Source organism: Pan troglodytes, chromosome 19 (assembly GCF_028858775.2).
Source record: "Pan troglodytes isolate AG18354 chromosome 19, NHGRI_mPanTro3-v2.0_pri, whole genome shotgun sequence".
Lineage (NCBI taxonomy): Eukaryota > Metazoa > Chordata > Mammalia > Primates > Hominidae > Pan > Pan troglodytes.
Window position 1 is genome coordinate 15,723,731 of NC_072417.2, and position 27,951 is coordinate 15,751,681.

The following is a 27,951-nucleotide window of genomic DNA, read 5'->3' on the forward strand; positions in this document are numbered from 1 at the left end:
TTAAAGAGTTTGGTCTTTTTCTGGGGTTAACGGGCAAAGAGAAGATTTAAGCAAAGGAATGAAGTGGTCAGATGTTCACTTCACTGGGTGCCATGTAGAAAGTGGACGGCAGGTGAGGTGCCAGAGGCAGGGGAGCAGTCAGGGGGCTGTTGATATTCTCCTGGCAAGCGCTGGCAATTGTCTGACCTCAGAACAGTGACGGAGAGATGTGGACTCATTGGAGAACCACGTGGGAGGCACAAGTAACATGGGGAGCTCTGGAAACAAAGCAGTGTGGGGAGAAGGATACTAGTTTCTGACTTCAGCAACTAAGAAGATAGTAGAGCACAAGACATTTGGGACTGGAGGTAGGTCATCAGTTCCTTTTGGTGTATGCTGAACTTGAGGGGGTGTGTGGGGCAGTCACAACGAGATGTCTTAGAGGCAACCCAGCTGGAGAGAAAGAGCTCAGCTGAAGTCAGAATAGAGGGGGCAGCTGGGCGTGGTGGCTCACACTTGTAATCCCAGCACTTTGGGAGGCTGAGGCAAGCGGATCACTTGAGGTCAGGAGTTCAAGACCAGCCTGGCCAGCATGGTGAAACCCCGTCTCTACTAAAAACAAACAGAAAATTAGCCGGGTGCAGGCGTGTTGGCACACACCTGTAATCCCAGCTACTCAGGAGGCTGAGGCAGGAGAATCGCTTGAACTTGGGAGGGGGAGGTTGCAGTGAGCTGAGATTGTGCCACTACACTCCAGCGTGGGTGACAGAATGAGACTCAGTCTCAAAAAAAAAAAAAAGGAGGGGCCCACTGAGCTCATGGACATTGGTGAGATCACTCGTGAGTGTTGGAGGCAGATGGGCAGAGACACGGGGACAGAACCTGAGGAAGACCAGCATTGAAGAGATGCTTCAGAAAGAGTGGGTGGCCCCAAAATGAGATGGAGACAGGAGGAGAACCAGGAGAGGGTGGCGTCCCAGAAACCAAGGAAGAATCAACATTTGTCTGGCATTTGTTTTTAACTTTTGTCATAGTCATGGAGGGTTTACAGAACATTTATAAGAAGAAAGCACGTGTTTGAAACACTCCAATCCTTTGGCTTATTTTTGTTCTATAATTTGGGAAGAGTCCTCTCTTTGGCTGGTGGGATACCAGAGTCCCATAAGGCCATAGTTAGATAACTACTGGCCTAACATAAGGAGGGTTTATTTATTTATTTATTTATTTATTTATTTTTAGATGGAGTTTCACTCTTGTTGCCCAGGCTGGAGTGCAATGGCATGTTCTCGGCTCACCGCAACCTCCGCCTCCCAGTTTCAAGCGATTCTCCTGCCTCAGCCTCCCAAGTAGCTGGGATTACAGGCATGTGCCACCATGCCTGACTAATTTTGTATTTTTAGTAGAAACGGGGTTTCTCCACGTTGGTCAGGCTGGTCTCGAACTCCCGACCTCAGGTGATCCGCCCACCTTGGCCTCCCAAGGAGGTATTAATAGCAAGGTGGAAGCCTTCATAGAGTCTGGAAAGAGAGAACCAGGGAGGAAGCCCAGGTCCCCAGTGCTCCAGCGTTGATTGAGGGAGAAAGCTTGAAAATGGGAGGAACACATTTTCCCATCTCTTGAGGGAAATCTGAGAGTCACTCTCAGGCCTTTCCAGGTTCACAGTGCTCTCTCTGCAAGGCTGTTCATTTGCCAGATTTCCCAGAGGTTACTTAGAAACCAGCATCTTGTGAGTATAGTTAGAATGAGTCAAGTCCTAGGGCTCTGGCGATCAGCTAGAAGGAATTGATGAGGTCTAAGAGCCTATAAAGCTGACTCGGGCCTTATTGACCCCATTAGGACACTTGTTTAACAAGACATCTGCCCACGTCCCTGGCCCATCTCATTGGCTGCAGCACATCACAGTGGACCTTCTGCCTCCTCCCAGATGCCCAGGGACAGTGATCTGGAAGGAAGGGGCTTGAGGCTGTTTTCCTAGAACTCGAGTAAATACTGATGAAAATGATGGACAGGGGATGTTAAGCCCCCTGAACTCTCATCTTGTATATGCCATTGTTACATGCCCCTTTTCTTTCCTGTTCCCCATGATTTGTCCTGGGGGAAATCTATTTTTCCTGTAGCACCCCCAACACACCTATTGCAAAATGATGCTTCTAGGTGTAAATCAGAAGGTAACTTTTGTCCTTTGTCCATTGTTACAGTACAACTTGCAAGCATGGGGAAAAAACCTAGGTGAAAACTCAAATCTCTATGGTCAATTTGGCCTACATCATATAAAGGCACTGGGGTTTGCAGGGTGTCTAGGTGGGGAGGGTTCACGAGAACAAAAGGTACTCCCTGCCCTTGCAAACTCGCGAGATGTGGTGTGGGAACCTGGGCACGAGAGCACTCAGCTGTAACTCACCCACAGCCTCACAGTGCAGGAGGTGGGTGGGGTGAGAGGGTAAAGACCAGCATGCTTGGTGAGGGCCTTGCTGGTGATGGGAGCCTGGGAGGGTCTGCACAACCAAATGCTGAGATTTAATATCACTCAGAACCATGCAAACCAAAGGGAATGAAGGGGGAAAGAATGCCAAGAAATGAGTAGTTTCCCACAGGTGGGAGCCATGGAGCCCCATGGTCCTTCCCATGGAAAGTTTCCTCAACAGCACAAGGCTGACCCCTCTAAGTCCTCAGAGCCGAGCACCCATGTGTCTCCTCGGGCTGCAGTCATCCGATCGCAGGGGTGTCTTCATCGAAGGTTTGGGAAGTGCTTTATCTTACAGAGCTTCATAAAATCACCACTGGCTTTCAGGGCCCAGAGACCTACTGAAGTTCAACCATTCTTGATTGTTTTAAAATAAGTCGTGTGAACCCTCTTCAGTTTTGCCAAAAAGAAGAAATGGCTGTTTCAAAATGATGCTTTTCAGTATTTGCAGGGATTTCAACATCGTCATAGTCATCTTCAGGCTCAATGTAGCTTGGGATGGAAACAGTCTTCTTATTTTTAACTTTATTTACCAATGAGTATGTAGCAGGCGGCTGACTTGGGGTTTCCTGTGGGGCTAGAATACACAAAAAGCTCCTTAGATGCAAAGCTGTCATGTGTTTTTATATTTTTGAAGGCAGTGGCTCAGCGTGATTTTCACGTTTCAGTGATCTTCCCGCTTCTAGTGGGCCAGATCCCCATTTTACAGAGGAAATGTAGACGCAGACCTGACAGAGCCTCAGGATCACCCAAGTGAGTAAATGGAAAATATTAGTCAGACATCTTGACTCCCGTATCTTTCTGCCTAAGCCTGCACTGCATGGAAACCATGAAGCAAAAGCTTAGAAAAGAAACAGACCAGGTCAGGTGCAGAAGCTCACACCTGTAGTCCCAGTACTCTGGGAGGCCCAGGTGGGAGGATCACTTGAGCCCAGGAGTTCCAGACCAGCTTGGGCAACACAGGGAGACCCTCGTCCCTACAGAAAAATTTAAAAATTAGCCGGATGTGGTGGTGCATGCCTATAGTCCCAGCTAATTGGGAGGCTGAGGCAAGAGGATCTCCTGAGCCCAGGAGGTTGAGGCTACAACGAGCCATGATCACGCTACTGCACTTCAGCCTGGACAACATGGTAAGACCCTGTCTCCAAAAAAAAAAAAGAATGGATGAAAAGAAACAGACCAGAGCCCAGTAGTCATATGAGTGCTGTTGTGTTACAGATCCTAATTTTTACAAGGAAGTGAAACAAATCATATTTCCTTTTTGGCACATCCCTTCCAGTGACTTACACTGTTTTCCAGGACTCTCTGTAATTGCTTATGTACAAATCTCTCTAAGAAGAGAGGGGATGGCATTGTTTTCAAAAGGTGGAATTAGTACAGAACAGGTTCATAGGAGGCTGGGGCACGGTGGCTCATGCCTGTAATCCCAGCACTTTGGGAGGCTGAAGTGGGCAGATCACCTGAGGTCGGGAGTTCAAGACCAGCCTGATGAAACTCTCTCTCTACAAAAATACAAAAATTAGCTGGGCGTGATGGCGGGTGCCTATAATCCCAGCAACTCGGGAGGTTGAGACAGGAGAATTGCTTGAACCCAGGTGGCAGAGGTTGCAGTGAGCCAAGATTGCACCATTGCACTCTAGCCTGGGCAACAGAGCAAGACTCTGTCTCAAAAAAAAAAAAAAAAGAAAAGAAAGAAAAAGAAACAAAAAACAAACAAAAAGAACAGGTCCATAAGTAATAGAAGGATGATGAAACAGCTCAGCTCCATCTTTGATGGGGATTAGAACTGCCTCTCCCACAATCTCATCTTTTCCTAAGAAAACCTGAAATGCCACTATTTGCAGAACTCTGCAGTTTGACAGACCCGAGTTCATGTTCAGGTTCCAGCAGTCATTAGCTGTGTGACTATAGGTAAGTCACTTATCTGTGCCTTAGCATCCTCATCTGTCAAAGAGGAATAAAAATGTACCTGGCTTGGGCCGGGCGCGGTGGCTCACGCCTGTAATCCCAGCACTTTGGGAGGCTGAGGTGGGCGGATCACGAGGTCAGGAGATCGAGATCATCCTTGCTAACACGGTGAAACCCCATCTCTACTAAAAATACAAAAAATTAGCCAGGCATGGTGGTGGGCACCTGTAGTCCCAGCTACCCAGGAGGCTGAGGCAGGACAATGGCGTGAACTTGGGAGGTGGAGCTTGCAGTGAGCCGAGATTGCGCCACTGCACTCCAGCCTGGGCGACAGAGCGAGACTCCGTCTCAAAAAAAAAAAAAAAAAAAAAATGTACCTGGCTTGTAGAGTTGTGAGGAGTGAATGAGCTAATACCTGTAAAGTGCTTAGTGTGGGACCTGAAACACAGCGCACGCTCAATAAGTGTTAGCTAATATTATTTATCACTCCAATCAAAATATTTTTCTTAAGTATCGACTGAGCCTCACGCCCTGTTCTAGGTAGTGGATAAATATTAATAGTGGTGGACAAAAAAGGTTCCTGTGTTCCTGAAGTTTATACTGCAGTGGAGGAGATCAAAAATACATAAATGAACAATAAGTAAATAACACAATTTTGGATAACTGTCAGTTTCATAAAGGAAATTAGCAGAACTACTTTAGGTTGAGTGGACAGAGAGGGCCTCTTTGAGGTGGTAACTTTTGAGCTGACATCTGAAGGATGAGAAAAATCCAGCGAGGCAAAGAGCTTAAGGAAGAACATTCCAGTCAAAGGAACCAGGCAGAGTTTTTCTGATAGGAAGTGAAAGGCCTAGTGACACCCCATGTTTCTTTCTGTTTATGTTCCAAGCTGGGATTTGAACATGAATTTACACCCTTATATCAGGCTATTGGGTGCGTCGGTACTTATGCTGCCCCCTTTTTGCTTTTCCATCCCCCTTTTTTTTTTTTTTTTTGAGACAGGGTCTCACTCTGTCATCCAGGTGCAGTGATGCTATCGTGGCTCACTGCAGACCTCCCAGGCTCAAGCGATCCCCCCACCTCAGCCTTCCAAGTAGCTGGGACTATAAGTGTGCACCATCACGCTGGCTAATTTTTGTAAAGATAGGATTTTGCCATGTTGCCCAGGCTGTTCTCAGACTCCTGAGCTCAAGTGATCAGCCCGCCCTGGCCTTCCAAAGTGTTGGGATTACAAGCATACGCCGCTGTGCCTGGCCTCTGGCTGTCTCTTTTAAACAGGATGCTGGCTGTGTGTGGTGGCTCATGCCTGTAATCCCAGCACCTTGGGAGGTCGAGGCGGGTGGATCACTTGAGGTCAGGAGTTCAAGACGAGCCTGGTCAATATGGTGAAACCCCGTCTCTACTAAACATACAAAAAATTAGCTGGGTGTGGTGGTGCACGCCTATAATCCCAGTTACTCAGGAGGCTGAGGCAGGAAAATAGCTTGAACCTAGGAAGTGGAGATTGCAGTGAGCTGAAATCATGCCACTGCACTCCAGCCTGGGCGAGAAACCAAGACTCTGCCTCAAAAATAAAATAATCAGGATGCTGCATCTATAAATCCTAGTGTTACAGACTGAATGTTTGTGTCCCCCCAAAATTCAGGTGTTCAAGCCTTAACCCCCAATGAGGCTATATGTGGCCATAGTGATGAGGCCTTGATCCAACAGGATCAGTGTCCTTGTAAGAAGAAACACGAGAAATCTGACTCCCTGATGCTCTTCCCCAGCTTGAATGCACCAAGGAAAGGCCATTTGTGGGGACATAGCGAGAAGGCAGCTGTCTGCAAGCCAGGAGGAGAACCCTCACCAGAAACCTCACAGAAATCGGCCAGCACCCTCATCTCGGGCTTCCAGCTTCAGAACAACGAGAAAACAAATTTCTGTGGTGTAAGCATCCCAGTCTATGGTATTTTTGTTACAGCAGCCTGAGCTATCTAAGACACCTTGATAGGGGACAGGCGTGGTGTCTCACACCTGTAATCCCAGCACTTCGGGAGGCCGAGGTGTTCAGATCATGAGGTCAGGAAATTTAGACCATCCTGGCTAACATGGTGAAACCCCGTCTCTATTAAAAATACAAAAAATTAGCCAGGCCTGGTGGTGGGCGCCTGTAGTCCCAGCTACTCAGGAGGCTGAGGTGGGAGAATGGTGTGAACCTGGGAGGCGGAGCTTGCCGTGAGTGGAGATCGCGCCACTGCATTCCAGCCTGGGGGACAGAGCGAGACTCCATCTCAAAAAAAAAAAAAAAAAAAAAGTGGCTCACGCTTGTAATCCCAGCACTTTGGGAGGCCGAGGCTGGTGGATCACGAGGTCAGGAGATCGAGACCATCCTGGCTAATGCGGTGAAACTCCGTCTCTACTAAAAATACAAAAAATTAGCTGGGTGTGGTGGTGGGCGCCTGTAGTCCCAGCTACTCCGGAGGCTGAGGCAGGAGAATGGCATGAACCCGGGAGGCGGAGCTTGCAGTGAGCCGAGATCGTGCCATTGCACTCCAGCCTGGGTGACAGAGCAAGACTCCATCTAAAAAAAAAAAAAAAAAAAAAAGACACCTTGATAAACTCGTTATCTTACCCTAAATGAAACTGCTACCAGTAAAATATACTTACAAGAGTCTTCTAGAGAAGGCCAATTCCTCGGTGGCAGAGGCGGTAATTGAACTGGCGACTCATTAAGAACATTCCTAGAGAGAGAGAAAGAGAGAGAATCAGTGTTTGGTTTGGGCCATGCCTGCTCCCAGCCGATTTAAGAGAAAACATCAAGGAAAGTGAATGGGTTGAACATTCAAATCTTGGTCTCTACTAATTGGAAGCATTTCCTTTCCTTTGTAGGTCCTGGTTCCCATTTGTAATTGGCACCCTAATGAAACCGTTTTCTGTAGCCCTGGAAATGGCTGAAAATGAGGGGAGGGAAATAAAGTGCTATAATTCAGAGCATGGAGCACACCTTCCTGGTTCACCTGAGTTGGATTCGGAGAGGTAGGCACCAGATGTATTTCTATTTGCAAAACAGATGAGCCGGGCATGGTGGCGCATGCCTGTAATCCCAGCACTTTGGGAGGCCGAGGCAGGCGGATCACCTGAGGTCAGGAGTTCAAGACCAGCCTGGCCAATATGGTGAAACCCTGTCTCTACTTAAAAATACAAAAATCAGCTGGGCATGATGATGCTCACCTGTAATCCCACCTATTCGGGAGGCTGAGGCAGGGGAATCACTTGAACTTGGGAGGCGGAGGTTGCAGTGAGCCGAGATCATGCTACTGCACTCCAGCCTAGGCAACAGAGTGAGACTCTGTCTCAAAACAAACAAATAAAAAAACAAAAAACAAAAGCAGATGAACTCCTAAAGCAGAATGTACACACACCTTGAGTCAGCATTTCCACTACTGGGTCTACAGACTATCGAAATGCTCGCATCTGTTCACCAAAACATGCATTAGAATGTTCAGAGCAACAGTATTCATAACAGCTCCGAATTGGACACGACCTGTATTAGTCTGGGTTGTCCAGAGAAGCACAGACACATAAAATTTGCCATCACACAACTCAAATGCCCATCAGCAGTAGAATGGATAGATTAATTATGGTAAAGTGACTGGGCAAGGTGGCTGACATCGGTAATCCCAGCACTTTGGGAGGCGAAAGAGGGAGGATGGCTTGAGCCCAGGGGTTTAAGGGTAATATAGGGAGACCCTGGGCAACACAGGGAGACCCAGTCTCTACAAAAAAATCAACATAATTAGCTGGTTGTGGTGGCATACACCTGTAGTCCCAGCTACTCAGGAGACTGAAGCAAGAGGATCACTTGAGCCCAAAATTTGAGGTGACAGTGAGCTATGATTGCACCACTGTACTCCAACCTGGTTGAGAGTGAGACCCTGTCTCAAAATAAATAAATAAATAAATAAATAAATACTGGTGTACTCCCACGGTGGAATGTTCTATAGCAACAAGAATGAACAATCTACAACTACACACAATGAATCTCATAAAGATGATGTTGAGCAAAAAAGCCAAACACCAAATAATATATACTATATGATGCCATTAATAGATTGCATAAAAACCAAAAAGCTGCTGGGCACGGTGGCTCATGCCTGTAATTCCAGCACTTTGGGAGGCCAAGGCAGGCAGATCATGAGGTCAGGAGATCGAGACTAGCCTGGCCAACATGATGAAACCCAGTCTCTACTAAAAATACAAAAATTAGCCAGGTGTGGTGGCGTGCACCTATAGTCCCAGCTACTCAGGAGGCTGAGGCAGAAGAATCGCTTGAATCTGGGAGGCGGAGGTTACAGAGAGCCAAGATCACGCCACTGCACTCCAGCCTGGGCAACAGAGCGAGACTCCATCTCAAAAACAAAAAAACAAAAAACAAAAAAACCCCAAAAAGCTAATTTATACTATCACAGACAGTGATTACCTTTGGGATGTAATGGTTGAAAGGCTGCATAAAGTGAGCCTCTGAAGTGCTGGTAATGTCCTATTTCTTGATCTGGGTGCCAGTTACCTGGGTCTGTTCAGTTCGTGGAAATTCATCAGGTTGTACACTTAGTATTTCCATTTTCCTGTATTTATATTATACTTTGGTACAAAGTTTTAACTAAAAGATAAACTCTAAGAAAACTTCCTTACTTGGGCCTCCATCCCCCTAGGTACACTGATTTGACTCCTATATGCTATAAAGTCCCCCTGAGAATGAATAAACATTTTTAGGTTGTTAGGTTGAGTGCAGACAGGGACATGGGGGTAGAGCTGCACCGGCGGCTCTCACCATCCCTCTGTAGCTCTTCCTAAGAGAAGAAAGCAACTCATCTGACTGCTAAATTTGGGAAAAGTCTAGCTCCTCTCACTTTCTCCTCCAGAGCTGGCCTGACTGCAGAATTCACAAATCCTGCTCTGGTCTTTGCCATTCAGAAAAAGGGGTCTACTCGGTGGGGGAGACCTGAGGTTTTCCGGAGCTGCCTGTGAACTGGTTAGGAAAGTCACCCGGTTCCAAATTAGGAAACTCACTAGCTCACAGAAAAGAGCCACATTCTGCAATCCCAGTTTTATTCTTTTTTGTTTGCTTGTGTGTGTGTGTGTGTGTGTGTTTTTAATTTTATTATTATTATACTTTAAGTTTTAGGGTACATGTGCACAACGTGCAGGTTTGTTACATGTGTATACATGTGCCATGTTGGTGTGCTGCACCCATTAACTCGTCATTTAGCATTAGGTATATCTCCTAATGCTATCCCTCCCCCCTCCCCCCACCCCACAACAGTCCCCGGTGTGTGATGTTCCCCTTCCTGTGTCCATGTGTTCTCATTGTTCAATTCCCACCTATGAGTGAGAACATGCGGTGTTTGTTTTTTTGTCCCTGCGATAGTTTGCTGAGAATGATGGTTTCCAGTTTCATCCATGTCCCTACAAAGGACATGAACTCATCATTTTTTATGGCTGCATAGTATTCCATGGTGTATATGTGCCACATTTTCTTAATCCCTTCTATCGTTGTTGGACATTTAGGTTGGTTCCAAGTCTTTGCTATTGTGAATAGTGCTGCTATAAACATACGTGTGCCTGTGTCTTTATAGCAGCATGATTTATAGTCCTTTGGGTATATACCCAGTAATGGGATGGCTGGGTCAAATGGTATTTCTAGTTCTAGATCCCTGAGGAATCGCCACACTGACTTCCACAATGGTTGAACTAGTTTACAGTCCCACCAACTTTTTTTTTTTTTGAGACAGGGTCTCACTTTGACACCCAGGCTGGAGTTCAGTGGCACGATCACAGCTCACTGCTGCCCTGACCTCAGGGGTTCAAGCAATCCTCCCACCTCAGCCTCCCAAGTAGCTGGGACTACAAGCAGACACCACTACACCTGGCTAATTTTGGTATTTTTCTCAGATATGGGGCCCCACTATGTTGCCCAGGCTGGTTTCAAACTCCTGGCCTCAAGCCATCCTCCCACTTGGGCCTCCCAAAGTGCTGGGATTATAGGCATGAACCACTGCCCCTGGCCAATACCAGTTTTAGTTTTTTGCTTTTTTTTTTTTGAGACTGAGTTTCACTCGTCACCCAGGCTGGAGTGCAGTGGCACGATCTTGGATCACTGCAACCTCCACCTCCTGGGTTCAAGCAATTCTCCTGCCTCAGCCTCCCAAGTAGCTGGGATTACAGGCACACACCACCATGCCTGGCTAATTTCTGTATTTTTAGTAGAGACAGAGTTTCACCATGTTGGCCAGACTGGTCTCGAACTCCTGACCTCAGGTGATCCGCCTGCATCGGCCTCCCAAAGTCTGGGATTACAGGTGTGAGCCGCTGCACCTGGCCCCAGTTTTATTCTTAAAAAAGGCAATATTTAGTCACCTGACTGCCTAACACATTTGTCTTATTCTTGAAAGGGATCAGAATTGATGGAGGCAGGGGGAGTCTTATTTGCTGGATCCCTGAAGCTACAACAAAAGCCATTTTAGAAAAGCATAGATTTAAAAATGTTTTGTATACAGGGTCTCACTATGTTGTCCAGGCTGGTCTTGAACTCCTGGCCTCAAGTGATACTCCCACCTTGGCAAAGTGCTGAGATTACAGGCATGAGCCACCGCACCTCGCCCCAAGTGTAAGTTTTGTTTCAGATAGTGTGTATACTCCAAAGAAAGGACTGGCTCTTGACTGGCTCCTGGGAAATAATCTCTAAACCCTTGGAATATTCTTCCTAATAAGAGTGTCTCCGGCCGGGCGTGGTGGCTCACGCCTGTAATCCCAGCACTTTGGGAGGCCGAGATGGGCAGATCACGAGGTTAGGAGTTCGAGACTAGCCTGGCCAACGTAGCGAAACCCCGTCTCTACTAAAAATACAAAAAATTAGCCAGGTGTGGTGGTGCGCGCCTGTAATCCCAGCTATTCAGGAGACTGAGGCAGGAGAATCGCTTGAACCTGGGAGGCAGACGTTGTGGTGAGCCGAGATCGCGCTATTGCACTCCAGCCTGGGTGACAGAGTGAGACTCTGTCTCAACAACAAAAAAAAGTGTCTTTGAGGCCGGGCATGGTGGCTCACACTTGTAATCCGAGCACTTTGGGAGGCCAAGGTGGGTGGATCACTTGAGGTCAGGAGTTCCAGACCAGCCATGGCCAACATGGTGAAACGCCGTCTCTACTAAAAATACAAAAATTAGCTGGGCATAGTGGCACGTGCCTGTAATCCCAGCTGCTTAGGAAGCTGAGGCAGGAGAAGCACTTGAACCTGGGAGGCAGAGGTTGCAGGGAGCCGAAATCACGCAATTGCTCTCCAGCCTGGGTGACAGAGTGGGACTCCATCTCGTAAATAAATAAATAAAGAGTGTCTTTGTATATCTGGGAGCCTTGGGCCACACCAGATAGTTTATGTTAATAATGTGGTTTATGGTGAATGCCTGTTTTTGTTTGCCTGGGGCCCTGGGCCATGTTTTATCAATTTGATAAAGCTAAATGCAGGTATTCCATGCCTACATGACTAACCCCCAGTAAAAGAAAAACCCTATACTCCAAGGCTCAGGTGAGGTTCTCCAGTCAGCAGTGCTTCGCGTCTGTTGCCACATATTGTTACTGGGAGAACTGGGGCTCTCTGTGCGACTTCACTGGGAGAGGACAACTGCAAGCTTTGCCTGCTTTCCGCTGGACCCCACACTCCGTCACTTTTTCATTTGCTGATTTTAATCTGTATTCTTTCGCCATAATGTACTGTAATTGTTGAGCAAAATCGCTTTTCTGTGTTCTTCTAGTGAATTCTCAAGCCTAAGAGTGGCCTTGGAGATCCCCAACGCAGATATTGGTCATAAAGCCCCAAATAGATCACAAAACACAAAAGTAAAGTGGATGGCATATTTTTCTTCAGCGCAGTAGCTTTTGGAAGACTATATTTGGAATCCAACAAAAGAAAAGAATTATAGACTAGGCGTTGGGCCCAGAACACAGAGCCCAACCTGTGACCTTTGTCAGAATAGAGAGAGTAGGCTGGGCACGGTGGCATGTGCTTGTAATCCCGGCTACTTGGGAAGTTAAGGTGGGGGAATTGCTTGAGCCCAGAAGTTTGAGACCCACAGGAGTTTTAGAGCTGCCTGGGCAACATAGCAAGACCCCATCTCCAAAAAAAAAAAAAAAAAAAGAGGCCAGGTGCAGTGGCTCACGTCTATAATCACAGCACTTTGGGAGGCCAAGGCGGGTGGATCACAAGGTCAGGAGTTTGAGATCAGCCTGGCCAACATGGTGAAACCCTGTCTCTACTAAAAATACAAAATACAAAAAGTAGCTGGGTATGCTGATGTGCGCCTGTAATCTCAGCTACTTGGAAGGCTGAGGCAGGAGAATTGCTTGAACCTGGGAGGCAGAGGTTGCAGTGAGCCGAGATTGCGCCACTGCATTCCAGCCTGGGTGACAGAGTGAGACTCCATCTCAAAAAATAAAAATAAAAAAAAATAGAACTACCAGGAGGGCCTGGTGGCTCACGCCTATAGTCCCAGCACTTTGAGAAGCCAAGGTGGGTGGATCACCTGAGGTCAGGAGTTTGAGACCAACCTGGCCAACATGGCGAAACCCCATTTCTACTAAAAATACAAAAATTAGGCAGGCATGATGGTGGGTGCCTGTAATCCCAGCTACTTGGGAGGCTGAGGCAGGAGAATTGCTTGAACCCAGGAGGCGGAGGCTGCAGTGAGCCGAGATCGTGCCAATGCACTCCAGCCTGGGCGACAGAGCAAGACTCCATCTCAAAAAAAAAAAAAAAGAGAGAGAGAGATGAGAGGAGGGAGGACTTGCCCTGCATCGACAATGTCCTGAGTCTCTGCCCTTATGTGGAGAGATTTGGCAGGCGTGAAGTCTCGCCAGCTCTACAGGAAATGCGGATGTCTCAGTCATACTGGTACAGTAGTGGAGGGGCAAGGGTGGAAGGGAACAGGCAGTTCTCAACAGTAAAAAGCGGAAAGATTCCCCCCTACTTACTCATACATCTTTTCTTCATCTACTTGCTTGTGTTTCAGGGGCTTGGCAATTGCCCATTTCTTGCCTAAGAGGGGAAAAGCATGTTCATTGAAGAAGAATTAGCAAAAGTTGTGATTTTTTAATTTAACCCAGAGAAAACACACTTAGGGACACAGTTAATAAATGATAGAGCCGGACTTAGAACCCAGACAGTCTAACCACAGAGCCTCTGCACTAACCCAGTGAGGGCAGCCACAGCATGGGTGGTGTTTATTTCCTCTATGCCTGGCACTTAGGTGGCACTTAGAAATGTTGGTTGAATGAATAATCAAAAGTGTGGTTGGGAGGAAATCAGATAAAGAATCGGAAAAGCAGTTTGTATCCTGTAGATGGACATACACATTGTTATAAATTATAGCCTGCTTGTTAATATGAGTGGTTGAGGATAAAAAGAAAGTAGGTGAAGTTTTAGTTCAGGGTCATTCCTTTGTCCATATTTGAGAATGGAAACTATTTTTTCCCCCCAGACAGAGCCTCACTCTTGTTGCCCAGGCTGGAGTGCAGTGGCGCAATCTCGGCTCACTGCAACCTCTGCTCCCTGGGTTCAAGCGATTCTCCTGCCTCAGCCTCCTGAGTAGCTGACATTACAGGTGCCTGCCACCACACCTGGCTAATTTTTGTATTTTTAGTAGAGATGGGGGTTTCGCCATGTTGGCCAGGCTGGTCTTGAGCTCCCGACCTCAAGTGATCCACCCGCCTCAGCCTCCCAAAGTGCTGTGCTGAGATTACAGGCATGGGCCACTGCACCTGGCAGGAATGAAAACTTGTTTTTTTTTTTTTTTTAAGATGGAGTCTCACACTGTCGCCCAGACTGGAGGGCAGTGATGCGATCTCGGCTCACTGCAAGCTCCACCTCCCAGGTTCACTCCATTCTCCTGCCTCAGCCTTCCTAGTAGCTGGGACTACAGGCGCCTGCCACCACGCCCGGCTAATTTTTTTTGTATTTTAAGTAGAAACGGGGTTTCACCGTGTTAGCCAGGATGGTCTTGATCTCCTCACCTCGTGGTCCGCCCACCTCAGCCTCCCAAAGTGCTGGGATTACAGGCGTGAGCCACCGCGCCCGGCCAGGTTGTTATTTAAAGGAATGAGAGGTCAAGATAACACGCCATTGAATTAAAGCTTTCGTGTTTCTGGAGATGAACAGGAAAGTGGAAACCCCACTTACAGATAATCTAAAGTTAGTGTTAATCCCTAGGCCACTTATTTATGTCTGAGGGTGCCAAGAGGTTTCTGGTCTAGGTAATACCAGAAAATTCAGAGTATGGTCTCAGAGAAGGCAATCATGGTGGCCAAACATGTTGGCTGTGGATTGAGTCCATATTTTATTCCTCAAGACAGTTCTTTTTTTTTTTTTTTTTTTTTTTTTTTTTTTGAGATGGAGTCTCACTCTTGTCATCCAGGCTGGAGTGCAGTGGCACGATCTCGGCTCACTGCAACCTCCGCCTCCTGGATTCAAGTGATTCTCCTGCCTCAGCCTCCTGAGTAGCTGGGATTACAGGCACCCGTCACCACACCCAGCTAATTTTTGTATTTTTAGTAGAGACGGGGTTTCGCCATTTTGGCCAGGCTAGTCTCGAACTCCTGACCTCAGATGATCCCACCGCCTGGGCTTCCCAAAGTGCTGGGATTACAGGCATGAGCCACCGCGCCCAGCCGAGACAGTTCTTAATATTCCATATACTTGTGTTCTCGCAAGATGCTGTGCTCAGTAGCCACATAGGGAAGAAAAAGCACTTGAGCATACTGTGCCTTCAAACAGATTCTGCTTTCACCCAGATGATTAGGGCTGGAAGTGCTCTTGGAGATTAGTTGATGTCCCTCCTTTCACTGTGTGGATGAGGAAACTGAGGCCTAGAGACATAACGTAGTGGCAGGGTTAGGACTCAAACCCAGAATGCAAGATGCTTAATCCAAAATTCAGCTCATTCAGGCCCAGGATTGATTTGCTTGCCCTAAAGGAGCTCTACTGCACCGATAACCACCTGGCTCCTCCCTCCACCTGCCTAGGTAAAATGGCCATTACCTCGTCTAAGCTGCCACTTACAGACACAGTACAGGATGAGGCCCAGGCCCACAGAGACAACGATGATGGCCACAGCTAAGATGATCCAGAAATTATTCCTCCACCAGCTCATTGCAGTGGAATCCTGAGAAGAATGGAGAGAGAAGAATGAGGTATGAATGAAAGATATCCTGGGGTTGGGTGGAGTGGGGCAGTTATCTACTGTGGGTTGTTTTTTTTTTCTTTTCTGAGTCGGAGTCTCACTCTGTCGCCCAGGCTGGAGTGCAATGACATGATCTCAGCTCTCAGCTCACTGCAACCTCCACCTCCCGGGTTCAGGTGATTCTCCTGCCTCAGCCTCCAGAGTAACGGGGACTACAGGCACCTGCCACCACGCCTGGCTAATTTTTGTATTTTTAGTAGAGATGGGGTTTCGCCACGTTGGCCAGGCTGGTCTGGAACTCCTGACCTCAGGTGATTCACCTGTCTTGGCCTCCCAAAGTACTGGGATTACAGACATGAGCCACCGTGCCCAGCTAATCTACTGTGTTGTGTAGAGATGCAGACATCTGCTTAGGAATCAGGCACTGGTTCACAGCCATACCCTACTGATTAACACCTGCATGTCACTCGACCTTCTGTGAGCCTCATCTATAATATGGGAATGATATCTCCTACTTCACTGAGGTTTGTGAGGACTGGAGATCAAGCATGTACCTACTGGGCCCTCTAGAAATGGTAGACATCATCACTGCTCTTTCAGACATGCAGCAGGAGGGGGAAGATGCCATTTAAAGCAATAATTGACTGCAGGGTTGTTGTTTTTTTTCTTGAGACGGAGTCTCGCTCTGTGACCCAGGCTGGAGTGCAGTGGCGTGATCTGGGCTCTCTGCAAACTCTGCTTCCCGGGTTCACATCATTCTCCTGCCTCAGCCTCCCGAGTAGCTGGGACTACAGGCGCCCGCCACCACGCCCGGCTGATTTTTTTGTATTTTTTTAGTAGAGACGGGGTTTCACCATGTTAGCCAGGATAGTCTCGATCTCCTGACCTCGTGATCTGCCCGCCTCGGCCTCCCAAAGTGCTGGGATTACAGGCGTGAGCCACTGCACCAGGCCAGTTTTTTTGTTTGTTTGTTTGTTTGTTTGTTTTTTGAGACAGAGGCTCACTCTGTCGCCCAGGCTGGAGTGCAGTGGCGCGATCTTGGCTCACTGCAACCTCTGCCTCCCAAGCAATTCTCCTGCCTCAGCCTCCTGAGTAGCTGGGATTAAAGGTGTGTGCCACCACGCCTGGCTAATTTTTGTATTTTTAGTAGAGACGGGGTTTCACCATGTTGGCCAAGCTAGTCTCGAACTCCTGACCTTGTGATCTACCTGCCTCGGCCTCCCAAAGTGCTAGGATTATAGGTGCAAGCCACCATGCCCAGCCAGTTGTTTTTAATCACAAGGACAAGTCAGACTTAATGCATAGCAGGGGAGAGAAATTTTGAGAGCTTTTGTTTGAGTTGAGGGTTAGAAAAATAGCTGGATGGGTCTCTTTGAGTGAGTTATGGTCAGAAGGGTGAAGCTGAAGATATAGGGCAAACTGAGTTGATCTGCATGAGAGAGTTAACAGGCATTTGGGGGCTGGAAGCTGACAAACCAGAGAGGGGGAAAGTCTCGGAAAAGGTTAGCAGCAGAGTGAGAGGTCAAGAAGAGAGCACAAGTCAGAGCCTGGTTAGGAAGCTCCCATAGTGGCAAATGACCAAGGCATTTCTAGGACAGTAATGCCTCATGTCCAGCCTTAAATTGCTACCTAGGTTATGCTGTGGTGTCACCTTTTGTTACCATCAAACCTCCAATAAAACTGCATAACACGGCCGGGTGCGGTGGCTCACGCCTGTAATCCCAGCACTTTGGGAGGCTGAGGAGGGCAGATCACTTCAGGTCAGGAGTTCAAGACCAGCCTGGCCAACATGGTGAAACCCTGTCTCTACTAAAAATACAAAAATTAGCTGGGTGTGGTGGCACATGCCTGTAGTCCCAGCTACTCAGGAGGCTGAGGCGGGAGAATTGCTTAAAGCCAGGAAGCAGAGGTGGCAGTAAGCCGAGATCACGCCACTACATTCCAGCCTGGACAATAGAGCAAGACTCCATCTCAAAACAAAAACAAAGGCTGGGTGCAGTGGCTCACGCCTGTAATCTCATCACTTTGGGTGGCTGAGGCAGGCGGATCACATGAGGTCAGGAGTTCGAAACCAGCTTGGCCATCATGGTGAAACCCCTTCTCTACTAAAAATACAAAAAATTAGCTGGGCATGGTGGTGCACGCCTGTAATCCCAGCTACTTGAGAGACTGAGGCAAGAGAATTGCTTGAACCCGGGAGGCAGAGGTTGTGGTGAGCCGAGGTTGTGCCATTGCACTCCAGCCTGGGCAACAAGAGCGAGATTCCATCTCAAAAAAAAAAAAAAAACACTGATCTCAAAGAGGGAGTTGTGAGAACCCCAACTTGAAGCTGGTTGCTCTCAAGTTCCAGAGGCCCGGACTTGCGACTGACGTTTGGGGAGTTGGGGGCAGCAGTCTTGGGAACTGAGCTGTGAGATCTGATACTATCTCTGGGTCTATAGTGCTGGCATTGAATTGGAGAACACCCAGCTGGTGTTCACTGCTTGGTGTGTGGCGGAAAAACCCTCACACATTTGGTCACAGAAGCCCTTTTCTGTGTTGATGATTGTTGTGGTGGTGTGAGAACAGAGGAAAAACACCGCTTGCAGAGTTTTTCCTGAAACAATACTCTTTAGAGCGATAGAAATAAATACCACGACCTGCGCATTCAAAGCTGTTGTATCTGGATTGTGACTGCGTGGAAGGTCGAGGCGGGAAGACAGGGGCTGTTGCTTTTCGTTATAAACTCTGCATTACTTGATTTTTGCACTATGTACATTTACTTTGATAACACTGGAAAGAATAAATTGGCCATGTAGTGTAGCTTCCAAAAAAAAACTATTGCTTGGGTTTCAAGGTCAAGGAAATTTCATTCTCATCAGTTTCTTGGGAAAGAGGAAGTGGAATGATGTTGTCAGAAAGTGAAACCATGGGTCATTTTCAAAACTACTCAGAGTAATAAATATTTTTTGTCAGTTTTGTTCTTACAAGTGAAATGGACCGCAGAGAGGCACTTTTTCTTTTCTTTTTTCTTTTTTTTTTTTTTTTGAGATGAAGTCTCGCTCTTGTACCCCAGGCTGGAGTGCGATGGCGTGATCTCGGCTCACTGCACCCTCCACCTCTCCAGTTCAAGCGATTCTTCTGCCTCAGCCTCTCGAGTAGCTGCGATTACAGGTGTGTACCACTATGCCCGGCTAATTTTTTTTTGTATTTTTAGTAGAGATGGGGTTTCACCATGTTGGCCAGGCTGGTCTCGAACTCCTGACCTCATGTGATCCGACTGCCTCAGCCTCCCAAACTGCTGGGATTACAGGCATGAGCCACCACGCCCGGCCGACACATTTTTAATAGAACCAAGGAGAGCTTGCTTTTTGAGAGAGGGCAGCTGAGAGAGGGGGCCTAAGAGAATCACATCCTAGTTCCAGTAGGGTGTCCTCTAGGCCACCAGGCTGGTTTAATGGCCAAGGTGCTTCCAGAGAGAGGAAGCCCTGGGGAAGGATGACAGAGAGTACGGAAAACAGGGAGTACACAATGGCTGCATGACCGAGTTCAGGCCCTGGGAAGGTATGGAAGCTGGATCCTACCTGTGCTGGCAGACCTGGAGTTGTGGCCACAGAGGGCCGATAAGATTGTGAGTACAGGATTACTGAGGGCTACTGAAGGATCGCAAAGAAGTGTTCGCACTGGCCGAGTGCAGTAGCTCATGCTTGTAATCCTAGCACTTCAGGAGGCCAAGGCAGGCGGATCACTTGAGTCCAGGAGTTCATGATCAGCTTGGGCAACATAGCAAGACCCTGTCTCTATATACACACACACACACACACACAACACATACACACACACACACACACACTCTTACACTTAGCCAGGCGTGGCGGCATGCGCCTATAGTCACAGCTACTCAGGAGGTTAAGCTCCTCCTCAGCTACTCAGGGGGTTTCACCATGTTGGCCAGGGTGGTCTTGAACTCCTAATCTCAAGTGATCCGCATGCCTCGGCCTCCCAAAGTGCTGGGATTACAGGCGTGAACCACCCTGCCCACCCAGAATGAACTTTCAAAAGGGAACAAGGATTAGAGAAGGGAGTGACACCGAATAGAACCAGAGAGAAGGGGCTTGGGGGCAGGAAGTTGAGAGCTCACACCTAAGTTTCCATTTCCTCTGAGGTGGGAGGCAAAGTCAACAGCGTGGGGGTTGAGGTGGGAGGGGTCCGGCTTGAGCAGAGCAGTGCAATAGCACGCACCAACTCCTCCACCTTCCAGCCCAGTCCCCATCCCCCATTCCCATGGCGCTTTCTTCACAATTTTAGTTGGTGGAGCCTCTCTCGTGAGGCCATCCTTTCTCCTTGCCTACCACATCCCAAGGAGAACTCAGCTACGTGAAGGGATGTCACTACCCCTGCAATATGTATATGTGAAATATGTTGGGCGCGGTGGCTCACGCCTGTAATCCCAGCACTTTGGGAGGCCGAGGCAGGCAGATCATGAGGTCAGGAGTTCAAGACCAGCCTGGCCAACATGGTGAAACCCCGTCTCTACTAAAATGCAAAAATTAGCCAGGCATGGTGGTGTGCACCTGTAATCTCAGCTACTTGGGAGGCTGAGGCAGGAGAATTGCTTGACACTGGGAGGCGGAGGTTGTGGTGAGCCGAGATCACGCCACTGCACTCCAGCCTGGGCAACAGAGCTAGACTCCTTCTCCAAAAAAAATTTTAAAAATGAAAAATAAGTTGGGCATGGTGGCACGAGCCTGTGGCCCCAGCTACATGGGAGGTTGAAGTGGGAGGATTGTTGGAGCCCAGGAAGTTGAGGCTGTAGTGAGCTGCAGTCACGCCACTGCACTGCAGCCTGGGTGACAGAGCCAAATCTTGTCTCAAAAAAAAAAAAAAAAATGCATTGAGCACAGTGGCTCACACCTGTAATCTCAACAGTTTTGGAGGCTGAGGCAGGAGGATCACTGAAGGCCAGGAGTTAGCAACCAGCCTGGGCAACACAGCAAGACCTTGTCTCTACAAAAAAAATTAAAAATTTGCCAGGCGAGGTGGTGCATGCCTATAGTCCCAGCTACTCAAGAAGCTTAGGTGAGAGGATTGCTTGAGCCCAAGGATTCGAGGCTACATTGGGCCATGAATGTGCCACTGCACTCCAGCCTGAGTGACAGAGCAAGACCCTGTCTCAAAAAAAAAAGAAAAAACAGTGAAATGCATTTTTCTTCCAACTGAGCCTGTGACAGCGACAGTTGTCTCTTGGTGTATTTGTTCTCTTTTTATTTGTTTGTTCCTTGTCTGTCTCCCACACTGATGGGCAAGCAGCGTAAGAGCAGAGGCTTTGCCTGTAATTACCACTGTGTTTCTAGCGCCTAGAACATCACCTGGGGCAGGACATAACCATACATATCTGTGAATATACGAAAGAATGGATGATGCCCCAGTCTCTTTCCCCTGCTATAGATGGACCTCCCACCCAAGAATGCAGGCAGAAGTCACTTTGGGTCCAGTAACTGAAATTCCTGTGCTGTGCAGTCTAATTCCAAAGCCTCATCTGGACACGCGACCCTGGGCAGGCTCCCCGTCCTGCGCTGGCCATTGGCTACTGGGGCCAAGAGGCTGGCTGGCAAGCAGTGGCAATGCAATGCTGGGGAGGTGGAGTTCCAGCTTCCCCTTTGTTTCTCCCCATTCCTCTAGTTGTCCATGACATTTTCAAGGAACATGAGTGAGCCTGTTGCAGTTCTGGGTGGTTTCAGTGGAAAGGATTTGGCAAGACCTTCCACAGTGAAGAGGGCGTGTGAGTGGGAGAGCAACCGAAGGCAGTCAACACGTCAGCTTCACTTTCATTTCTCCAAAGGGCATTTCCAGGGTGTCAGGGACAGAAATCACATTTTCCTTCACCAGGAATTTCTGAGACTGTGGGTTTATTTAGCTTTTTTTTTTTTTTTTTTTTTTTTTTTGAGACAGAGTCTTGCTCTGTTGCCCAGGCTGGAGTGCAGTGGCGCGACCTTGGCTCACTGCAACCTCCATCTCCCCGGTTCAAGCAATTCTCCTGTCTTAGCCTCCCAAGTAGCTGGGACTACAGTCGCACGCCACCATGCCTGGCTAATTTTTATATTTTTAGTAGAGATGGGGTTTCACACCATATTGGTCAGGCTGGTCTTGAACTCCTGACTTCAGGTGATCCACCCGCCTTGGCCTCCCAAAGTGCTGGGATTACAGGCATGAGCCACTGCGTCCGGCGTATTTAGCATTTTTAAAAGAAGATCTTCAGTAAGAAATATAGTTTACGTTGCGATAGTTATTCATGTATTCACATAAATGAAGCGCTGAAGGGCCCTAGGCTGGCCATCAAGGGAACAAGTTCCCCTCCCCTCCCCTCCCCCCATCTCCTTTCTCCCCTCTTCTCCTTTCTCCTCTCTGCTCCTCTCCTCTCCACTCCTCTCCTCTCCGGTCCTCTCCTCTCTCCTTTCTCCTCTCCTCTTCTCTCCTTTCTTCTCTCCTCTCCTTTTTCTCCTCTCCTTTCTCCTCTCCTCTCCTCTCCTTTCCCTTCCTTTCCTTTTTGTAGAGACAAAAAAATGTTGTAGACACACAAAAAATGTTGCCTAGGCTGGTCTCAAACTCTGGGCCCCAAGTGATCCTCCGCCCCAGCCTCCCAAAGTACCAGGATTACAGGCATGAGCCACTGCACCTGGCCAGAGGGAATAGGTTTCCTGTTCCCACTTAGCTGTTGCACTTGGAATAAGATGCTTAACGTCTCCTTGCAGGCTTCTGAAAAGCTTCCAAGAGATGTTGCATGCAAAAGAGCTCTGTGTGCAGAAGATCACCAAGCATGAGGCATTATTAAGGGCAAACCAACCAAGTTCTATTTACAATAGCAAGTGTCTTCTAAGAAGGGCAGCTACCGACCAGGAGAGTCCCCTATTCTCCCTGCAGAGGATCTGCAGATCTGCAAAGCTGGCTGGGTTAGGAATGAAGTTTGCTGGTAGGAACTGGGGAATGTTGAATTCCTCTGGGTTATAGAAGGGGAGAATTTGGAGTTCTGGGAGGGAAGGTGATGAGAAGAAGGGATGGAAAGATGAGAAGGGAAGCCAGCAGGATGGTGCAAAGGTGGGAGTGAACCCGAGGGCTAGATTAGGCCTGCAGAACTTAACCTACCTTACTTGATTTTAGTCACTTGCTTCTAGTTGATCTTAAAACCTATATAGCTGCTGGGGGCAGTAGCTCACACTTGTAATCCCAGCACTTTGGGAGGCCGAGGCTGGAGGATCACTTGAGCCCAGGAGTTCAAGACCAGCCTAGGCAACACAGCGAGACTTTCTCTCTACTGAAAATAAAAACAAAAACAAAACAAAACAAAACAAAAACAAACAAAAAAAACCAGATGTGGCGGCATGTGCCTGTAGTCCCAGATACTCAGGAGGCTGAGGTGGGAGGATGGCTTGACTCTGGGAGATTGAGGCTGCAGTGAGCTGTGATTACCATCAGTGCACTCTAGCCTGGGTTATACAGTGAGACCCTGTCTTTAAAAAAGAAAAAAGCCTATAGAGCTAAAAGTCATGTAGCTAAGCAATATTTAACTGGACTTCCACTAGCTTCCTGCTGGATAACATCTCTGACATATAGGTCATCATAGTAATGGTTGTTTAAGTTGTTTTTCAAGGGCTGGGCACGGTGGCTCACACCTGTAATCCCAGCACTTTGGGAGGCCAAGGTAGGCAGATCACCTGAAGTCAGGAGTTCGAGACCAGCCTGGCCAAGATGGTGAAACCCCGTCTCTACTAAAAATACAGAAATTAGCCTGGTGTGGTGGCAGGCGCCTGTAATCCCAGCCACTCGGAAGGCTGAGGGAGGAGAATCATTTGAACCCAGGAGGTAGAGGTTGCAGTGAGCCTCCAAGATCACGCCATTGCAGTCCAGCCTGAGTGAGGAGAGTGAAACTCCATCTCAAAAAAAAAAAAAAAGAAAAGAAAAAAAGTTGTTTTTCAGGAACTTGGGGTCAGCTCTTATCCAGTTCAAGCCACTTATGACCATCAATCCTTCAACTTGGTCTGTGTGAGTGTCCAGTAGGTGACGTTTGATGTCAGAGCGCCAAAAACTCCATCCTCCATCATGCTAATGCCACCATTTTGTGAACCTGCATCCTATGGAGAACGATGAAGCTTGACTAGGCTTGCACAGATCGCCAATGTCCTACTTTTCCCTCCAATCACCTTCCCCACACCTTAGGCCACCTGCTTCTTTGTCCCATAAACGTCTCTAAACCCCATCTTCGAGGAAGTGGGTTTGAGACCTGTTTTCCCATCTCCTCACTTGGCTGCCTCATGAATAAATGCATTCTGTGCTGCAAAACTGGTCATCTTGGCGGGGCGCGGTGGCTCACACCTGTAATCCCAGCACTTTGGGAGGCTGAGGTGGGCGGATCACGAGGTCAGGAGATCAAGACCATCCTGGCTAACACAGTGAAACCCTGTCTCCACTTAAAAAATACAAAAAATTAGCCAGGCATGGTGGCGGGCGCCTGTAGTCCCAGCTACTCGGGAGACTGAGGCAGGAGAATGGCGTGAACCCGGGAGGCGGAGCTTGCAGTGAGCCGAGATTGCGCCACTGCACTCCAGCCTGGGTGACAGAGCGAGACTCCGTCTCAAAAACAAACAAAAAAAAACTGGTCACCTCAGTGATTGGCTTACTGTGCGATGAGCAGAATGGGCCTCATTTGGTATCAAGAGGAGGAGCTGATAGAAAATGCTCAGGGATGGGCTGGCAAAGACATTTTCAGAGCAGCGCCGTGTTATGTTCTGTGTGCAGTTGTTTGCACTGATGCGTTACAAGCCCCTCTGGTGGCCCCCCGCTGAGTCTTTGGTAAAGTCTGCTGCATCTGCCAATGCTTTTGTGAGCAGATTTGTTCTAGGGGTGTGGGGGACTAAGAAATGGGTGGAATATAAACAGCGCAGTGTAAACAGTGCAGTATAAACAGCGCAGTGTAAACTGCAGTATAAACAGCGCAGTGTAAACAGTGCAGTATAAACAGCGCAGTGTAAACAGTGCAGTATAAACAGCGCAGTGTAAACAGTGCAGTATAAACAGCGCAGTGTAAACAGTGCGGTATAAACAGTGCAGTGTAAACAGTGCGGTATAAACAGTGCAGTGTAAACAGTGCGGTATAAACAGTGCAGTGTAAACAGTGCAGTATAAACAGTATAAACAGTGCAAACAGTGCAGTGTAAACAGCGCAGTGTAAACAGTGCAGCGTAAACAGTGCAGTATAAACAGCGCAGTGTAAACAGTTTTACCCACAGAGGCTGCAGGCCCATTGCTGACTGTGGAAAAAGAGGTGGGCTCCTCGGGAGTCCACAGAAGTCCTGGGGAGGGCTTTGGACTTCGGCAGGCCTGGAATGAGGGTTCGAACTAATCTCAGTCTAGATCTCGAGGGTCTGAGAGGCTGTAGAGAACATTTAGGCCGGTTGGCATGAGCAGTTCTTGCCCCAGTTCACCTCTAATTCCCCGACTGTTGCTGTTCATGCTAAGTGAGGCCTTGTTCCCACTCGTTCTTCTTCTTTTTTTTTTTGAGATGGCGTCTTGCTCTGTCACCCAGGCTAGACTCCACTGGTGCAATCTCAGCTCACTGCAACCTTTACTTCCCGGTTCAAGCTATTCTCCTGCGTCAGCCTCCTGAGTAGCTGGGATTACCGACACGCACCAACATACCCGGCTAATTTTTGTGTATTTTTAGTAGAGATGGGGTTTTGCCATGTTGGCCTGGCTGGTCTCAAACTCCTGACCTCAAGTGATCCACCTGCCTCGGCCTCCCAAAGTGCTGGGATTACAGGCGTGAGCCACTGAGCCTCGCTCCACTTGTCCTTCTCACTGATGTCAGCACCAGAAATGGCCATGTGGATAGTCACTGGCAACTTAAAACCCAAGTGTGCATGGGGAAGTGCACGGCAGGGTCATTAAAAGGAGTCCAGCCTCTCTTCTTCCCTTCTCTATACTTTCACTTCTGGAAAAGACCGGAAACCTCGCCTCATTCCTCTTTCTCCCATGGCCCCATCCCCACCCCGCTTCAGCCCATCAGCCTCCAAATGTAGTCCAAGTCCTCATCTCTGTACCTGGACCATTGCATTTTCGCTGGCCCCTAGCCCCCACCTGGCTCCCCACTGGCTGCCAAATACCAGTGTGACCCTGTCCCTTCCTTGCTTTAAGCCTCTCAGTAGTTTTTTTTTGTTTTTTTTGTTTTTTTTTTTTGAGATGGAGTCTTGCTCTGTCACCAGGCTGGAGTGCAGTGACATAATCTTGGCTCACTGCAACCTCCACCTCCCGGGCTCAAACGATTCTCCTGCCTCAGCTTCCCGAGTAGCTGGGACTATAGGCGCCCACCACCATGCCCAGCTAATTTTTGTATTTGTAGTAGAGATAGGGTTTCACCATGTTGGCCAGGCTGGTCTCGATCTCTTGACCTTGTGATCTGCCCACCTTGGCCTCCCAAAGTGCTGGGATTAGAGGCGTGAGCCACCACGCCCCGCCTGCCTCTCAGTAGTTATTTACCACTGAAGCAGAGTGAAGCCTGTGCTCCACATTGCTTCATGGCCAAGACCTCAGGGACAAGTGGATACACCGGGCAGTGGGAGTGGATATGGCAAAGCCAAACCCAGATCTCTTCTCAAAATAATTTTCCAGAGGGCAAAAGCAGATGGCTCCACCGAGAACTCACGCCAGCCCAGCACACTTTGATCTCGAGGCCTCTGGAAGGGAAGGTGCCTAATGAACTGCTGAAAGCCAGAGATGCAATGACAAAGGTACCAAGACTGGAGGTGATCCAGGTCTTTCATCCAAGAGCCCCAAGACGTAGCCTAAATTCACGCCACGGTAATCCCAGCACTTTGGGAGGCCGAGGCGGGCAGATCACCTGAGGCTGAGGTCAGGAGTTCGAGAGCAGCCTGGCCAACATGGTGAAACTCCGTCTCTACTAAAAATACAGAAATTAGCCAGGTGTGGTGGTGGGTGCCTGTAATCCCAGCTACTCAGGAGGCTGAGGCAGGAGAATCGCTTGAACCCGGGAGGCGGTGGTTGCAGTGAGCCGAGATCGCGTCACTGCACTCCAGCCTGGGCGACAAGAGCGAAACTCCATCTCAAAATAAAATAAAAATAAATAAATGGACACAGTCAGTGCCTTGCTCCCACCCCCACCTCCAGCATAGCACCATGACAGTCTTCTCACATAACAAGTCCCAAAACACACCATCGGCATCCAGAAAGTGAGAGTAACTCGTTACAGTTGAGACCTCTCACTCCCGGTCATTATCTCATTTCAATCCAAGAGGTAGACTTCTTCATCGCCCCTGACATACACATGAGGAAAAGGCCCAGAGAGGTGAAGTGATGCCTCAGGTCACTCAGCCAGTTACCAGTAGAGCAGATCCTTCAATGCAAGTTTTTCTCCAACCCTACACAGCAGTCGTACCAGGGCCCCAGGCTGCAATCCCCTGGCCCAGTGCTGATCGGTGGCTCCCAGGGACACGCCCTGATGCCAGCGCTGGCAGATGTCTGCTGTGAAGACAGCAGGAAACTGTCCCTTGGAAAGCTGAGATGCTTACCTGAACTGTGAAAGTATCCATATGTGAGCAGCTAAGGAGACAGCAGTGGCTGGAGTGCTGTAGCTCAGGCACAGCTGGTGAGAGGCATTCCTCACTCACAGGCCTTCACCCACTGCTAGAGACAGTGAGCCCCATCCTGACCACTTCCCCTTTCTAGTCAGCCCATGGGGCAGAGACCCTGGCGTCATCTCTAGGCACCCATCCCTTTTCCAGGGAAGCTCATGACCCACGGCTGTCCAGAAGCCAGAATCTTCTCACTGCCCCGTGTCGCTCCCGCAAGGCCTACCAGAGGACCCTCATGGTGTGGTAGGGGGTCCTGGCAGGGGCCAGGGGCCAGGGTGGAGACTTGGCAGTGGGGGTGGGTTTGGTGTCCCCACAGACGAGTTTGCCCTGAGCATTCCTGGATGTGGCAACCTCAGTCTCAAGAAGAGCGACAGGACGCCAGCTCCCATGCAGAGACAGATCCGGTAAGAAACCAGCTCATGTGTGACAAACTCACCATCTCACCATGAAGGTGACTCTTGAAAGCTCCTGAGCACCTTGGAACTGCTGAGACATCTTCTGCTTGGAGGAGGCAAGGGACAGGCTTCCTGTTTCTAAAGGCGTGTGAGTGGCGACCTTGAGAAATGTGGCCAGTGGAGCATTTTGACTGAGTTGGGTCCCCTCGTGCAATACTGTGAGACAGAACTCCCAGCGAGGCCCATGGCCTCTGACCATGGGGGTTGGGGTGGGGAAACCAATTAACCATTTTGTTGAATTGGCTGGTTCTGACTCAAATGAGCAGTCACATTAGTAAAAATAGGCAAACGGATGTGCATTGTATCTGCCCAGA

General features: G+C 48.6%; 1 protein-coding gene across 9 annotated transcripts; it reads right to left on the reverse strand.

Annotated features, from left to right (window-relative positions):
- Positions 1 to 979: 979 nt before the first annotated feature.
- On the reverse strand, positions 980 to 27,951 carry SCIMP (SLP adaptor and CSK interacting membrane protein). 9 transcript variants are annotated; one of them, XM_009431688.4, is made up of 5 exons: positions 27,619 to 27,924; positions 15,441 to 15,543; positions 13,358 to 13,421; positions 7,001 to 7,074; positions 980 to 3,020 (listed from the first exon to the last, which is right to left on the reverse strand). In XM_009431688.4, the coding sequence occupies exons 1-5, from the start codon at positions 27,865 to 27,867 to the stop codon at positions 2,836 to 2,838; spliced, it is 675 nt and encodes a 224-aa protein (XP_009429963.1). In that variant the 5' UTR covers positions 27,868 to 27,924; the 3' UTR covers positions 980 to 2,835. The 9 variants fall into 9 exon arrangements, with proteins under 9 accessions (XP_009429963.1, XP_009429962.1, XP_001174640.2 ...); XM_009431687.4 differs by having other exon boundaries at positions 15,420 to 15,543; positions 27,619 to 27,916; XM_001174640.6 differs by having other exon boundaries at positions 15,420 to 15,543; positions 27,120 to 27,834.

Coding starts and splice junctions, on each gene's coding strand:
- SCIMP (XM_009431687.4), bottom strand. CDS start 27,867: ATGGTTAATTGGTTTCCCCACCCCAACCCCCATGGTCAGAGGCCATGG. Junction 15,544..27,618: donor GTCACCTTCATGGTGAGATG/GTGAGTTTGTCA, acceptor CATTCTTCTCAG/GATTCCACTGCAATGAGCTG. Junction 13,422..15,419: donor TAAGTGGCAGCTTAGACGAG/GTAATGGCCATT, acceptor TTCCCCTCTTAG/GCAAGAAATGGGCAATTGCC.